At 37.5% G+C, this 16,443-nt stretch overlaps 1 protein-coding gene across 4 annotated transcripts in view; it reads left to right on the forward strand.

Annotated features, from left to right (window-relative positions):
• LOC107591531 (tyrosine-protein phosphatase non-receptor type 9-like) overlaps nucleotides 1–11,584 on the forward strand; it is a 14,116-nt gene extending 2,532 nt beyond the window's left edge. For 3 of the 4 annotated variants that reach the window (XM_016280703.1, XM_016280705.1, XM_016280704.1), the window contains exons 2-13: nucleotides 908–1,051; nucleotides 1,160–1,249; nucleotides 3,028–3,152; nucleotides 3,249–3,354; nucleotides 4,313–4,423; nucleotides 4,540–5,399; nucleotides 5,491–5,587; nucleotides 5,983–6,052; nucleotides 6,157–6,235; nucleotides 7,167–7,317; nucleotides 8,396–8,603; nucleotides 8,696–9,289. In XM_016280703.1, the coding sequence (XP_016136189.1) occupies nucleotides 908–1,051; nucleotides 1,160–1,249; nucleotides 3,028–3,152; nucleotides 3,249–3,354; nucleotides 4,313–4,423; nucleotides 4,540–5,399; nucleotides 5,491–5,587; nucleotides 5,983–6,052; nucleotides 6,157–6,235; nucleotides 7,167–7,317; nucleotides 8,396–8,603; nucleotides 8,696–8,919 (2,265 nt within the window). In that variant the 3' untranslated portion in view covers nucleotides 8,920–9,289. Of the gene's footprint in view, nucleotides 1–907; nucleotides 1,052–1,159; nucleotides 1,250–3,027; nucleotides 3,153–3,248; nucleotides 3,355–4,312; nucleotides 4,424–4,539; nucleotides 5,400–5,490; nucleotides 5,588–5,982; nucleotides 6,053–6,156; nucleotides 6,236–7,166; nucleotides 7,318–8,395; nucleotides 8,604–8,695; nucleotides 9,290–10,984 lie in introns of those variants that run through there. The other variant, XR_001609885.1, reaches the window with a different exon arrangement.
• Nucleotides 11,585–16,443: the final 4,859 nt, after the last annotated feature.

The raw sequence follows: 16,443 nt of genomic DNA on the forward strand, positions 1-16,443 counted from the left end.
GCATTATGCTAATATTTCCACATAGTGAGGTAGATATGTGGGGGCGTGTTAGAACGAGCCGTTTTAGGGGGGCGTGGCAGAGTCTTAACTTTGATAAAGAATATCTCTTTGGTTTTGAGACTTTAGTCTTTGCAACTTCAGGGATCTTATCTATGCACAATCAGCTTGTAACACTCCAAAGAGAAAGGAAAACTTGAAATCGCATCATATGACCCCTTTAACTAGTGGTCAACCGATATAGGGACTGGAAATATATAGAAATAGAGAGTGGGGTGGCCAGTGTAATGTTAATATATAGCCTAGATGTGACAAGAGTCAAAAATGATTGTGATCAAAAAGTTTGATCGCAAATGCAACTTAAAACGGTAACGTGAGATGTTGTTGTTTAAAATGACTGTTGCGGTTTTATTATTTACATTTAATCATTTAGCAGATGCTTTTATCCAAAGCGACTTACAAATGAGAAGAGCAAATAGAAGCAATTCAGACCAATAGGAGGGCAACAGTATACAGTTGCATAGTGCTGTAACAAGTCTCAGTTAGTCTAGCACAGTACACATACCAGTTTTTCACTGCTTTGCCAGCATAAATATTGATTTATGAATGTCTGTCAATGGAAAAGGATGCTTTGTAGCCAGATGGTGTCATGCTAATCAGCCAAACTTTGGTTAAGCCAACACGGTTATTGGCCATGCCGATGATCTCAAAATACCAAATATCAACTGATTTATCAGTGAGGTTGATACGTTGGTTTATCTCTAATAACAGCAGCCAGACCCAATCAACACTATAAAGTACAGCATTTGTTACAATCAATATACAAAAATAGATACCGAGATTAAACGTGCTCTTTCAGCATTGGATGTAGTAAATCTCCTGATGAAATGTATGTTTGTGTGTGCGCCAGGCGGTTGAGGAGTTCCTGGCTGAGCTGAGGTGTCGGGAACAGTCTCAGAATGCAGATCTTGTCAGTCAGATGACAGCGGTTAAGTTCCTTGTGGCAAGAAAGTTTGATGTTTCCAGAGCCATAGACCTCTTCCAAGCTTACAAGGTAACGTGAAAAGTGTGTGTGGGTGTGTGTGTGGTTGCTCAGATGATAAAATTCAGTGTAGTGCATGAGAGAGTTCATTTACATTCTAATGCTTCTGTGTGTTTACAGAACACCAGAATAAAGGAAGGCATCTACAATATTAACCCAAATGAGGAGCCTTTAAGGAGCGAGTTACTTAGTGGGAAATTCACAGTTCTGGTGAGTATGGTTTCACATGAACACAATGTGTGGATGTGTGAACATTACTGATGTCCAGGCCAGCTTTTTGGATGCTGTTACCAGTTTACTGTTGCATTTCTGCAGCAGGAACATTTTAGTTGTACAGATTGGAGATGGCATGATTTGTAGACTCTTTTGGCGCTTTTCCACTGCATGGCACGGTACGGCTCGGTACGGTTCACTTTTGGGGGGTTTTCCACTGGGTACAGTACCTGGTACTTTTTTTAGTACCACTGCGGTTGGGGTTTTGTTGTCTGTTGCGGAAGAACAGACGTTCCTCTTGTTGATAGCAGAGGAGCTGATCCAGCGAGAGCTTGATGGGGCGACGGGGAGTGAAAAATTTTTTTTTTAGGAGTCGTGGTAGTAGAGGTGGCGCAACTATAACGACATGTGAATAATCCCGCCCACTCTAAAGCGGTATTGAACTGCAGTGGAAACGCAAACCGTGCCGAGCCGTGCCGTACTGAGCCATACCGAGCCATACCGAGCCGAGTCGTACCACGCAGTGGAAAAGAGCCATTTGTGTGTGTCAGACTGGCCCTCTCAGTCAGATATTAAAAACTATTTCAAATTGTATCCGCTTTCAGTCAGTTGGTGCATGATTTATACGCGAGTGTGATGAGATTTTTTAAAAATCAATTATCAATTTTAAACTTGAATATCAGTTTCGAATTGGCTCACTGTGTAAAAATGCTGTTGGAACACTTCCATTAAGAAGTTTGTGGTCATTAAGATTTTTTAAAGCAGTTAATACATAATTTATCGAACGTGTCAGCAACAACATGTGTAATGTTACAAAAGGTTTGTATTTTTTTATTCATTTGAGGATCCTGAAAATGTATTAGGTTTCCACAAGATATTTAGCAGCAAAACTGTTTTCAACATGGATAATAATCAGACATTTTTCTTGAGTAGCAAATCAGCATATTAGAATGATTTCTGAAGGATCGTGTGACACTGAAGACTGGAGTAATGATGCTGGAAATTCAGCTTTGCATCACAGGAATAAATTATATTTTAGAATCTATTCAAATAATATATAGGAAAATAATGAATTGAAATTGAAGTAATATTTCATAATATTAGTAATATTTCACAATAACTTACTGTATTTTTTTATCAAATAAATGCAGCATCGGCAGACTTTTTTCAAAAACATCGTAAAATCTTGCCGACCCCACACTTTTGAGCTGTAATCTATATATGCATTTGCAAAGACGGTTAACTAGAAACTCTCAGTAAGTAACCCAAACTTTGGCAAAGCGCAGCTGCAGGAATTTGGACACAAGAATTTTTAATCACTTTCAGATTATGCTAACCAAAAACAACGCAAGTTGAGATCATTCATATTTACAGTCCCTGTAAATAAAGCATAAAATAAAGGCCACCATCATTGCTAGTGACGGCTAAGGTAATTTGATCTGTGATTTCACACCATCTCACACAGAGCAATTCCATGATCTTTGTTTAGTCTGGACGTTACTGTTTGTTTCAGTAATTTTTCATGCAGGGTTGTGCTGTATACAGAGTTTGCTCAAGTGTTTGTGTAGGCTGTTCTGATGTATTCATCACGTCTTAAACAGTTTTCAGAGCACTGAGCAAGCAAGAGAATTATTCCAATGATATAAAAAATAATCAGCATTAATGCAACTTTTGCAGTACATTTGACTGTTTTTGCTTGTAATGTGTGTCTGTGTATTAGTTGTGCATATGTTTTTACAAGTTGTGTATGCATTAATTTGCTTCTGTGTGTATAGCCCGGCCGTGATGCGAAAGGTGCGGCTTTGGCGCTTTTTACAGCACGTCTCCATCGCCCAGAACTCACTACCCATAAGGCTGTTCTTCAGGCCATTATATATCAGCTGGACAAGGCCATCGAGAGGTAAAATAGACCACATCCATAAATCTGAAATCTGATCAAATTGAATGTGTTTAACAGCTCTGCATCTTCATCTAAAACATCTTTCTCTTCCCCCAGTGTTCAGACACAGAGAGACGGGCTCATTTTTATCTATGATATGACTAACTCCACATATGCCAATTTTGACTATGAGCTTTGCGTCAAGATTTTGAATCTGCTTAAAGTAAGTGTTTTTGTGCTGTCAAGACCATCTATCTGTTTCATACTGCGTTCATATGGTGTTAACAGAACTCAGTGGGGTTTGGATATGTAGGAAGTTTTTCATGTCATCTGTATTAACTGCTGTACTTGTAATTTGTGGAGAACTGGAGCTTTATTAATATTCAATCACATACAATTATGCTTGGTTGATGTATTGAAAATTCACAGTATATCGGGGATAATATATGTTGTCAACATGTTATGCCAGCATTGCACACATTGCTATGATTTTTATTGACTTTTTATTTGTCTAAAATATAGATTTCATAAAGATTGTGTCATTACACTTGTTTCACATTCCTTACTTGTCTTGCAGCTGGCAAATGTGTTCAGGTGTTTTCAGTTGTGTCTCTGAGTTCAGTAGCAAAAGCTGTTTTTTATTTATAAATTTTTTTAAGTTGATAATATTGTTGTTTATTATCACATTATTTTTGTTCATATACTCTACCGTTCTAGTTTGGGTTTGCAAAGATATTTAATATTTTTGAAAGAAGTCTTTTATGCTCACCAAGGCTGCATTTATTTGATCAAAAAGAGAGTATAAAAAATAATTAAATACTGTTTTAAATCACAGTTTTTATTTTTTTATTAAAAACGTTTTCTGTTTTAATGTATTTTAACATGCAATTTATTCTTGTGATGGCAACAGTCTTCAGTGTCACATGAACCTTCAGATATCATTCTAATATGCCGAGTTGATGCTCAAGATTATTATTTTCGCTAATGTTGACAACAGTTGTGCTGCTTTATATTTTTGTGGAAAAATATATTTTGTAACAGTGTAATGGTCTTTACTGTCCCTTTTGATCAATTTAACCCTTTAACTGTCACCCGTCCCCTCTGTGGGATGCCTAAGTTTACTTCACTATATTACAATTAAATCCTAATCTAGTTTACTGTCGGTCGTTTTTGTGATTTAGGGGGCTTTCCCTGCTCGTCTGAAATGCGTCTTTATTGTGTCGTCTCCGCTGTGGTTCAGAGCACCATTTGCGGTACTCCGTCTGTTTGTGAGAGAGAAACTGAGAGAAAGGGTATGTCTAGAGCTCTGTATATGCAAACACTAAACCTTTTTAAATGGACAACGCTATATTTGTATTTTTAAGGTTGCAACACTTTGAATGTTTGTATGCATGTGATACCTCCACAGGTGTGCACTGTAAAAGCCCACGAACTGGTCAATCACATCCCAGTCAGCTCCCTTCCAGAACATTTGGGTGGCTCGTCACAGTATAGTCACATTGCCTGGATCCAGTCCTGCGTCAACTCCAGCCCCAACCACCCCAATAACTCTCCCTACGTCACTGGGGACTGCTTGGGCAGTCTCCTCCACTCCTACTCCATGGAGCATGGCCAGAACACTTCAGGAGACCTCTTAACTGCCAATACTTCAGGGGCCACCCTCCTGGGGGACGGCCTGAACTCAAACTGCCCCATACTGGATGACGGCAATGCCAACCTGCAGAACCACAGGACTGCGGGGCATGCGCATTGGAACGGCTCTGTACTGCCAGGTTCAGGGGGAATCTCGGGGTCCAACGCCAATGTCGTAAATGGGCGTGGCCGGCAGCCACCCCCACAGTCAGACACGCCCCCAGACACGCCCCTGCATCAAAAACACACAGCTGGTGCAATAGTACCAGGAGGTGGAGGGACTATGGGTATGGAAGGCGCATGTTTGGACGACAGAAGGCAGGATGGCAATGGTGCTGAGGACATCCAACAGGATGTGGAGTTTCTGGAAGAGGAAGTGGATGGAGGGGATGGCATTCCACCCCTTCCACTGAAATCAAGGCTGCCGCCCCTCCATCACAGCCCCGCCCCAGATATGAGCTGGTTACCGGGAACGACGACGGAAACGGCTGCGCTGTCGGTGCATGCGGCTGAGCCAGGCGGAATGAGCGTGCAGGATCTGGTGCAACACGTGAAACGTAAAAAGAAGAAGGGCATTTATCAGGAGTACGAGGAGATCCGCAAAGAACCTCCTGATGGAACCTTTGACTACTCTAAGTGAGTGACATTTGCTTTTGAGAAATGGCTGTAAAGATGATACGTTTACAGACAAAGAAGTGTTTGCTTATATAAATGTTTATTCTCACAGGAAAGCTTCTAACCAGATAAAGAATCGCTACAGTGATGTCCTCTGCCTTGACCAATCACGTGTTCGACTCTGTCCGCTCAACAATGAGGATGATGAGGTCAGAGTAATGCCCTTTTTCCTTTGTGATCTTCTTCATGATTGTCATCGTTCAGTGCAGTGTTATTTTAGTGTAGTATTATTTATATACTATTACAGTATTTAATAATATTTTGAATTCACTTTTATTTTAACTTTTTTCATTTTTTAACTTTTAGTAATTTTGTTATGTGCTTTTGTCATTTTTATTAGTTTTTTTACTTTTATATTTTTATGTAACTTTTTAATTTATTTGGATGTCAGTTATAGGTTTAGTCATTTTAGTACTTAATTCAAATAAAATGTTTTAGTTTGTTTTTAATCTAATATTTTTTATTCACTTACCTAAAACTTTTTTTTTTGGTAGTTTGGTTCAACACTGGTTCATTCTTCATCAATTTGATCGTTTGCTTTCAGACATCTGACTACATAAATGCAAGTTTCATGGATGGTTACAAGAGGAGTAATGCTTACATCGCTACTCAGGGTGAGACGCTTTGTTGGACTAAACATTGTGTTGTGAAGTACACATACATGCATGGTACAGATGTCAGTGGATGTGTGTAAATGTAAATGTTTGGGTTGTTTCAGGGCCTTTGCCAAAAACATTTGGAGACTTTTGGCGAATGGTGTGGGAGCAAATGGTTTTAATCATTGTTATGACAACAAGGTTAGTTTCCTTCTGTGAAAAGTTAAGGAATGTTTTAATGATGCTTTAGCAGGATTTTGGACAGGACAGTGTAAGGCTCCAACTAACAACAATACCATTCTAAAGTTATGGGTCGATAAGATTATTATAATTAAAAATAAATAAATTAATACATTTGTTTATTTAGCAAGGATGCATGAAATTGATTAAAAGTGAGAGTTTTTTACCTTTATGTTGTTAAAAAATATTTCTAATATTAATGTAGTTCTTTGTGTGCATGAAAGAATTCTGAAATTCATGAAAACCATGCAGCGTCATGGTGTCCGCAAAAAAAATTAAGCTGCGTAACTGTTCAATATTGATAATACAGCTGGTAATACATCAGCTGATAATACAACTCTGAGAACACCAAATCAGCGTATTGGAAGGATTTCTTAAGACACTGTAGACGAGTAATGATGCTGAAAATTCTTAATATATTAAAAAATTCCTGCAAAGTATAATATTTTACAGTATTTCTGTATTTTTTTAACTATGATGAGCCCGAAGTGACTTCTTTCAAAAAAATTTTTTAAAAATCTTACCGACTCTACACGTTTGAATGGTATCTGTCAAATATGTTCTCAATTGAAAAAACTTTGTTGTTTTTGTATTTAATTAAATACACTGGCTGACATTTTCAGCTAAAAAAAGAAATCTAAAAGTGTATAATTTTTATGTTATATAATGTTCAAATTACAAATTGTATCATGCTGATGACTCAATATTTGTTGTTGCAGCCCTGCAATGTTTTTTCATTTTATGTATATGAATTATAATTTGGTTAATAGAATGTCTGTCCTTGATTCAAGGATCATTGCACTGAATTTCTAGATGTTTTTCATTATATTCATAATAAATATGAATGTCTGACAAAGAAGACTAGTTTAATGACTCTTGATCTCTGTCTCAGAGTTGTAGAGCGAGGCAGAGTGAAGTGTGGACAGTACTGGCCATTAGAGGCTGGGCGCACTGAGGATTATGGGTACTTTTTGGTGAGAAATGTCCATATTGAGATGTTTCAGGACTTTAAGCTGTCACACCTGGAGCTCTTCAACACTCAGGTCAGTCCCTCAGTCTCTGTTTTTATTTTAGTTTAGTTTCATGAGCACTGACTCTGCCATAGAAGTTTGACATAGAAGTTTGTTTCATTTAGCCAGCTGTTTTGACTAGCGACACAAAGTCTGGTCCACTTTTGGGCTTATTCTAGCCAAGAACAGCACAATAACATCACATGCTTATTGTGTAGTTAAAGACATATGTTGATCCTTTTTATATGTATGTTAAAGGTGGGGTAAGCGATTTTTCAAAAATGCTTTAGAAAACTGATTCAGGCCGAATAGCAAAACAAACTTGTAGCCAATCAGCAGTAAGGGGCGTGTCTACTCATGATGTGGAGGAGAGAGTGCTTAGTGCACAGGACGGACATTAGCCGAGCGACAGAAAGATAGAGATGGCGAATAAAAAACAAAAGAGGAAAACATCTGCGGAACAAAAGAAGGCTTAAGTCAAGAAGTAGGACCCGTGTAAATATCGGATCAGCTTTCCAGCGCTGGAGAGAACTCAAAGAGCGGAAGGCCTGCGATCGGACGCCGAGGTTGCTTTGTTTCTTCTTGATAGGTGAGTAACACCGTATCTGCGCCGCAACAGCTAAAGTTTGTCTAGTACACTGGACACGGTCCAGTACACGGTCAAAGTGACTGTTGAAAATCATTTTAAATTTGTGTCAATACGCCATGAATAGAAAGCTGCAGCAGTTTTCTGTCGGGGATTTGTCATGTCGTGCCGCGCCGCGCCGCATCCAGTGTAGACCATAGATATGTATATATATCTATGGTGTAGACAGCATCACTGATTATAATGAGTTCTATAGTATTTTGTCATCCTGCGCCACTCACGTCTGGTGTAGACACAGTGTAACATTGGTTTTGCTTTGTTTCACAGAACTAATCGTTGCCTGGGTTGCGTACGTATGTGTGGGGCGGAGCTATCAAAATAGGGGCTAGACCCTTTTGGGGGAGGGGCGTGTTTATTTTGGTGATTTCAAATGTTAACATTGGCTACCAGAAATCGCTTACCCCACCTTTAATGTCCATAATAATGTCATTGAAACATAAATGACAGGACAAGCTTCTCTTTCAGACAGGGGAAAGCAGGGAATTGTCTCATTACCTCTACATGAGCTGGCCAGATTTTGGTGTTCCGAAGTCAGCGTCGGCCATGTTGGATTTCCAGGCGCACGTGAAACAGAGACAAGAATTCTCATTACGAACACTGTATCCTGATTGGACGGGACCCCCAGGGGGCCCCCCAGTGGTGGTGCACTGCAGCGCAGGCATCGGCCGAACAGGTCCGTTTCGACCTTCATTTTTTATCTCATTGCTTAACAGCACTACAGCGTGTCTTACACTTTTTTTTCTTTTCTTTTTTCTTCACCCTCAGGCACGTTTTGTACTTTAGACATTTGTCTCTCTCGTCTGGAGGACATCGGGACAGTGGACATTAAGCAGACGGTGCGTCACATGCGGACACAGCGTGCCTTCAGCATCCAAACGTGGGACCAGTACTACTTCTGCTACAAAGCAGTGATCGAGTATGCCCAACAGACCGGCCTGCTGCAGCCTGTGGAGTGGTCCGACACTGAGCTGGAGACCGACAGCGAGTGAATCAGGAAAAACAGAACTCGCAGGAGAGGGCGCAGAAGACATGGAAGGAAAAGAAGCCATCTTTTCCCCTCTCCTGGCTACAGGTAGACTCCACCGCTGAGGAACATGTTAGGGAGCGGAGGATGCTTTTGTCCTGCCACTTTTCAAGCCCTTCTTTTTACTCTGATCCAGACGTGATCAGAGACTGTGGCTTGATGTACGAGTTGTAGCATTTTTTTTATATATATATAAATACTGACTTGCACATGTGGAGTGACAAACTTGAAAAATCCAGTTTATCGAATTACCTGCTCTTTTTTTACGTTCTGAGTGTTGTCGAAATTCAATATCACTCAATTTGGGGGTTAAATTCACACTTCTTATCAAAAGTATAAAAGCATAAAACTTGAATATTCTTTTTTTTGTTCTCCGTCACATTAAAATAACAACTTCTTTGCGTCTGAACAGGTTCCAACGGTTTTCTTTCCCGTTTTAGTTGTTGTCATTATTTGTGTACTTCGTTAAACTAATCTTCAAGCCAAAGGTATGGTGTCGAATGCTTGGATGTATCCGTAATGATCATTGTGACTTAAACCCTTGTATATCTTGTAACATACATTTATAATATATATATTGTGCATAACAACCTTTGAAAAGCCTTGTTTTAATATAATACTCTTAACTTTCTTCAGAATTATGTGTATCTATATATAAATATATATATGTATAAGTATATGTTGGGTTAAAACAATATGAAAAGAGGAGGAACAACACAACTATGCTATATATATGTGACCCTGGAGCACAAAACCAGTCTTAAGTCGCTGGGGTATATTTGTAGCAATAGCCAAAAATACATTGTATGGGTCAAAATTATAAATTTTTCTTTTATGCCAAAAATCATTAGGATATTAAGTAAAGATCATGTTCCATGAAGATATTTTGTAAATTTCCTACCGTAAATATATCAAAACTTAATTTTTTAAGTTTTAGATTAGTAATATGCATTGCTAAGAACTTCATTTGGACAACTTTAAAGGCAATTTTCTCAATATTTAGATTTTTTTGCACCCCCAGATTCCAGATTTTCAAATAGTTATATCTCGACCAAATGTTGTCCTGTCCTAATGGAAAGCTTGTTTATTCAGCTTTCAGATGATTTATAAATCTCAATTTCAAAAAATTGTCCCTTATGACTGGTTTTGTTGTCCAGGGTCACATATATGGTATTATCTTGGTGACTGTTCTGGTCCTGCATTTTTGATTTTCATCTAACCGTACTCCATGATTATTCAGCCTTAATGCAGGTCGTCTATCATTCACAGAGCGTCTCAACTGTGAAGATTCTCTCTTAACCTTCAATCACTGCCTTGCTCTCTCTAAACTATGAACTTTGACTTTCGACTCAGCTGGCCTTTTTTTATTTCGACTTGTTTGTTTTTTGTATTTTTAAATCTCCTTCCACTACGGGCCCCAAGTTGGAGTATCCTGGTCCTGATCGGAACGGATGCTGATTCTGTTACCGCGATTATTTAAAGTGTTCCGTACTGATGTGAAGTGTTGGAGTCATTTGTTACAAGTGAACTGGGGTCTTCAGCTGTGTGTGTGTGTTTGTATGGAGCCCTGGGGTCAAAAAGCCCCCGTTTTTGTGCCTTCAAGTTTTCTGTAGCGCAATGTGTAGTTTCAGGCAATGATCAGCTGGTCTCACATGCATATAGGGAATTTATTTTAATCTCAGGGGTATACTTGGTGTTTTCCAGCTCTCAAAAAACGTAATTTGCCTCTCTGGTAATTATCATTTCCAAAAAAAAAAAAAAGTATACAAATTTTATTTTGAATTTTATACAGCGTCCTGTATTATATTCTGTTTTTATTTATGCCTTTGTAGAACTTCAGCAGTATTGAACTTTGAATGTTGGTACGAAAAAATGAACAGACATACTATTTTAAACAGATAAGCTAAAGAAATCAAACCGCATAACAAAAGACTGATCTTTTTTTTTTTTTTTTTTTTTTTTTTTTTTTCTTTTTTCTCTCCATTCAGTTAAGTGTGGAATTGTTACTCATCATTGTGTTATTTTCCCAGATGCCTGTAGCAGAACCTTTTTCATACTCCGTGAACTGTTAAAGGGCCAAGACTGAAGCAGACAAGTGACCGATCAGCACGGCTGCCACTAACAGTTGTAACTATTTGCCAATCAAAACACAGACAGAGGTTTTACATGTAAGGGAAAAAAAAACAAACATATGAACTTGAATGTTATTAGATAAAAATCATGTTGTCTTTGGGAGAACTTTGGAATGCTTTCTCCTTGAATATCAATGCTTGTATGATGACAGATGGTAGTGAATGTGTGAACGTCCCACTCATCTAATGTTTGCTTGTTGACTGACTTATCCAGTGCAGGTGTGTAGAATGTGCTTGACTGTTTTATACAGCTGATTACTGCTCGAATGAGACGTAAGTGGCAGAGACACACTTGGCTCTGGTTTATTAAAGCAGTCGGGAATGCGATATGAGTGTTGTTACTTTTGTTTTTCTTCATTTGGTGCCCAAAGTTCTTGTGATTGAGTAATGGCCTTTTTACCCGACATCTGCAGTAGTGTCGTAGTAAACATGAATATTATTCTGAAACTGAGCATGTGTTTGTGTTAAAATGAGTTGATGAGAACTGAAACGTGAAACAATGACTGTATTGAAATATATAACCATTGTGTTTTCAGAAAGCAGTGATTTATTTCAGAAGTCAAACAGCACATTGCTTTGACTTGTCTCACTTTGGACCTGATTGCTGATTTGAAAGCTTCACACACAGAGTAGTAAATGATTGGCAAAACAGTCGAACTGACGCTTGGAACCAAAGAGATTCCAGCAGAAAGTTGCACAGGAATTGTAAAGTTGTTTTGTTCTTTTTCATTTCATAAGGTGAATGTGTTTCTCAGCTTTTGTAAGGCCTTATAAAAGTGGTTGGAATTAGTTACAAATATGAAAGGCTTACCAGCACTCTAGACAATGTTCCCACAGAGTTGAACTAAACTATTCCCTGTTTATCTAAAATATAAAAAAATAATGGGTGACCGTTGATGGATGGTATAATGCTAAAATGCATCTACATTTTAATAGTAAAGGAGATATAAACAATATTGAAGTATCCTAAACATGAAGTGAATTTGGCACAAAACTTAATCCAAGTTTACTAAAACTAAAAAAATGTTCACTCATTGCTAAATTGTTAGACACTAGGGGGCGCTAACAGCTGTTAATCGATCAGTGTTATTGGCTAAATGCAATGATCTCAGAAAGGTTAAATCAATCATAAATCTTTTTAAACTTCTTTTGGAAGACTACTTTCTTCTTTTGGAAGAAAGTAGTTTCGCTTTCACAACGAAACACACAGCGTCTGCACAACATGGCGGCGGCAGCAACTATAAAGTTACACCTTCTTTCTTTGTGTGAACATTTGGGCAGCGTTATGCAAATCTTCCCACACAGTGACATAGACATGTGGGGGCGTGTTTAAATGAGGCGTTTTAGGGGGGCGTGGACCAGTCTTTAACTTTTATAAAGAATATATCTTTGGTTTTGAGACTTTAGTCTTTGCAACTTCAGGGATCTTATCTATGCACGAACAGCTTGTAACACTCCAAAGAGAAAGGAAAACTTGATATTGCATCATATGACCCCTTTAAAAAAAGTTTGTGGTTTTTGTTAAGTATCATATTGGAGCCATCAGGTTTTTATGGCTCATATAATTTGATATAGAAAGATTATTACTATTCAAGTAAAATACCTCAATTTTATTCATCAGCCTAAATTGAGCAAAATCAAATGCTATTTATATGGCCAAAAATAAGATGAAATTCTGATAGCTTTTAATGTAAATAAGTGGGATTATATAACAGTATAACAGACTACTTACGTAAAATGCGTATGAATATCAGATGTCACTCTGGATCTCCCAATAATGCGTCTTAGTAAAATGATAATGCTTAGTTTTAAAATTCAAAGCTCTGTTTTTATCTTGGAGGCAAAACATGTAATGCAATGCAATGCAATACAAAGAATGAATGAATACATATAAATATTACTCAAAAGTCTTGTATCATATTTGATACTAGCATTGATTTTTTTCTAAAAGTGATATATGCATTGTCAAGTCAACCGAAGTTGCTTCAGTCCAAGAAGTGTTCATCTTGAAATATTACTAAGATAAAATGTACTCTTTCATTTACTTAATAAAAATCAGTAAAGATTTAACAGCAAAAAGATAATACTACAACCTGAAGGTGGACGTTTTTGGAATGACGCTCAACATTAAAAATTATACTAAAAAGTATAAACTATCAGTCAGATGACAAAAGGCCTGTAGAAGTTTTTTCAGCAAAGTTTTGATCATATTGATCATTTAAAGGCCTTTATGTATCAAACATAATATTTTATAGGGTTAAAAAATTTGAGTATTGTTTATTTTTGCTGGTCAATATAAACCAATCACTCATCAGGAAGAATGGAAAGTGCCTCAAAACAAGTTCTTACCATTTTATTTGTAACAAATAAAACTTTTTCCAATACAATTGTATTCTCACACATCTGTCCGTACAACATAAAGTAGGAAAATTAATAAAAAAAGAAAACGTCCTCTGAAATATTTACATTTACTACAAAAATCAGAGGTAAAAGATTTCCCTTTTGTGTTTCACATTAATTGTTGATGGGTGAAATTGTAAAACCACTCACAACATTCGACAATATGAAAATGGATATTTGGTCAGATTACATGATACAGATTGTGCTAGTTTATTTTTCACATGATTCATCCAAATCTGATGGTGCCTTCGCATCTGTACAAATGGTGACTGTCGCGCACTGGAAAATAGATGACTTCTTTTTCTCTCCCAAAACATTGACATTGAGATTAGCATAGACTGTCCCATTAAACAAATGCTAATCCTCTTGAAATATAAGCACAGCTAGTTTCAACAAAAGTTGAAATTTGAAAACCCCTGAAACTTGGTTGTGATATTAATACGCTGTAAGATGATGTAACAATATGGAGAAGGTAGATAGTGGACGATTTGCATGTTAGATTTTCAAATACAAAACTAACTCAACTCTGGTTTAAAAAATAAAAGTACATAAAGACAAAGATGCTGCAAAGAAAGTAAAACATTTCCTTAGAGCGAAAGGGAAATGAGCTGAAGTTTGCAGTGACCAGACTTCCTTGGGAATTACTGAATGATGACTATTACCGCTGGACTAGAAGGTAAACCACTCATATTAAACAACCCTGTCATCTAAAGGTTTCAACAATAACATTATGCACATATTGTCTCTTAAGCTTTGGAACCAAAACTTGTTTCTCTTAACATGCACACACTGTGAAATTCATCTCATTCAGTACAAACAACATTCTGTGTTGAAGAAATAGTAAGGGTTAGTGCATAGAACAACAGTGCGGTCATATCCAAAACCATAACCATAAGACTGTTATGGTCCATGACGTTGATACAGAGGGCCATTTTTATGTGCGAGTTTGTTGCCAAAGTTGTAGATCTAATTCATCATGCATTGATGTTTTCTGAATCAAATTCTGGACATCCAACTGTGAAAAGTGAAAAGTCTTTTAAAATGTCATTGAGTTTGAAGTGACTAGCTCAGAGTTTTGAAATCCCCCTTTCAAATGCATCTTCACCAGCATGAAAAATTGCCTTTTTGTTGTTGATGTTAACACACTAACATCATCGATACTATCACAACGCTGATAAACAAGAACACAGACAGTAACAGTGAGAAATGAACGTTTCCTGCAGCGGTATGGACTGAAAGTGAGAAAACGATTTCCTGCTCTATACTCCATTATAATTTCAAATACGAATCATTTATAATATAATAGCTATTATATATGTAATGGAATATGCAGTTCTCTTGGCCCAATATAGATACAATAAACGTGCGTCCTTTCAAAAATGGACACATACACTCTAAAAAATGGTGGGTTAAATATAACCCAGCGGTGGGTTAAAAAGGGACAAACCCAGCTATTGGGTTGTTTTGAACCAGCGGTTGGGTTGTTTTGGCCCAACTGTTGGGTTGTTTTGACCCAGCGGTTGGTTTGTTTTGACCCAGCTATTGGGTTGTTTTGACCCAGCGTTTGGGTTGTTTTGACCCAGGGTTTGGGTTGTTTTGACCCAGCTATTGGGTTGTTTTGACCTAGCGTTTGGGTTGTTTTGACCCAGCTATTGGGTTGTTTTGACCCAGCTATTGGGTTGTTTTGACCCAGCTATTGGGTTGTTTTGACCCAGCGTTTGGGTTGTTTTGACCCAGGGTTTGGGTTGTTTTGACCCAGCTATTGGGTTGTTTTGACCCAGCTATTGGGTTGCCAGCCGAAACTTCCCTCCTCTCACCTGTTCTCCTCCTTAAACGTCCTCCAGGTGGTTTGACCCAGCGGTTGGGTTGTTTTGACCAGCGGTTGGCTTGTTTTGACCCAGCGGTTGGCTTGTTTTGACCCAGCAGTTGGGTTCAAAACAACCCAACCGCTGTGTCAAAACAACCCAATAGCTGGGTTTGTCCCTTTTTAACCCAGCATTTTTTTTAGAGTGTATTGGCTTTCAGTAATATCTTTGTCTAGTCATCTTGGCAGTACTTTACTTGAATGAATAAACCACCCTGGTACTTAAAATTGGTCTTGATGTGAAATATATATTCAGATTCACTCTGATGGATATAACTATTTAATTCGGTTGTATTATCTCTCTCTCTCTTTTTTTTTTTTTTTTTTTACATAAAAGAAGGTTCATATCCATAAATTTGGAACATATAATTTTAATGTGGAACATATAACTTTAATAGCAAACTATTTTAAACATGTGACTATGATAAGGCACTACCAGTGTCAAATGATCCATTGTTCTTGTTTTAAACGTGTCACCTCATGTTTAGAGAGTTTGGTGCCATTTAGCTTCAACATTTGAACTTCCAAACCTGATTGAAAGCATCTGTTATGGTAAGTTTAATAATAAAAAAACTCTTTAAATGTTACTGTAATCAGTACTTTTCGTAACTTATGTGCACTGACAAGTACCTCACTCACATAGTATAAATATCAATCAATACATTGACAGTTTTTTTATATATATATATATATAATGTGCTAATATGCATAATAACATTTTGTTTTATACTTTATATCATATTGGATTAATGAGACGATATAATTACAGTGAGAATATCTCTAATACTTGAGTGGTTTTAAACTTGAAAGTGCAGTTCACGTTCAATATTGCACAGATTTTAAACAAATCTCCATTTTCAGCTTGTTAATTTTCTTTGTTTTAAATCTGTGATAGATATGCATGTATATATCTAAGTGTGTGTGCTACAGATAAACGAACAGGATACTGGCATAAGCACCAATACTTCTGGTGTGGTTGAATTTCCTCTTAAGTGAGTTGGTGGCTCCACTATCCACAACTGGTGACAAAAAACAGTGGAAACTCTAAAACTGGACTGCATCCCTCAATAAACCGTGTTTTTTTTTTGGGGGG

Source organism: Sinocyclocheilus grahami, unplaced genomic scaffold, assembly GCF_001515645.1.
Source record: "Sinocyclocheilus grahami isolate Dianchi unplaced genomic scaffold, SAMN03320097.WGS_v1.1 scaffold143.1, whole genome shotgun sequence".
NCBI classification, from domain to species: Eukaryota; Metazoa; Chordata; class Actinopteri; order Cypriniformes; family Cyprinidae; genus Sinocyclocheilus; species Sinocyclocheilus grahami.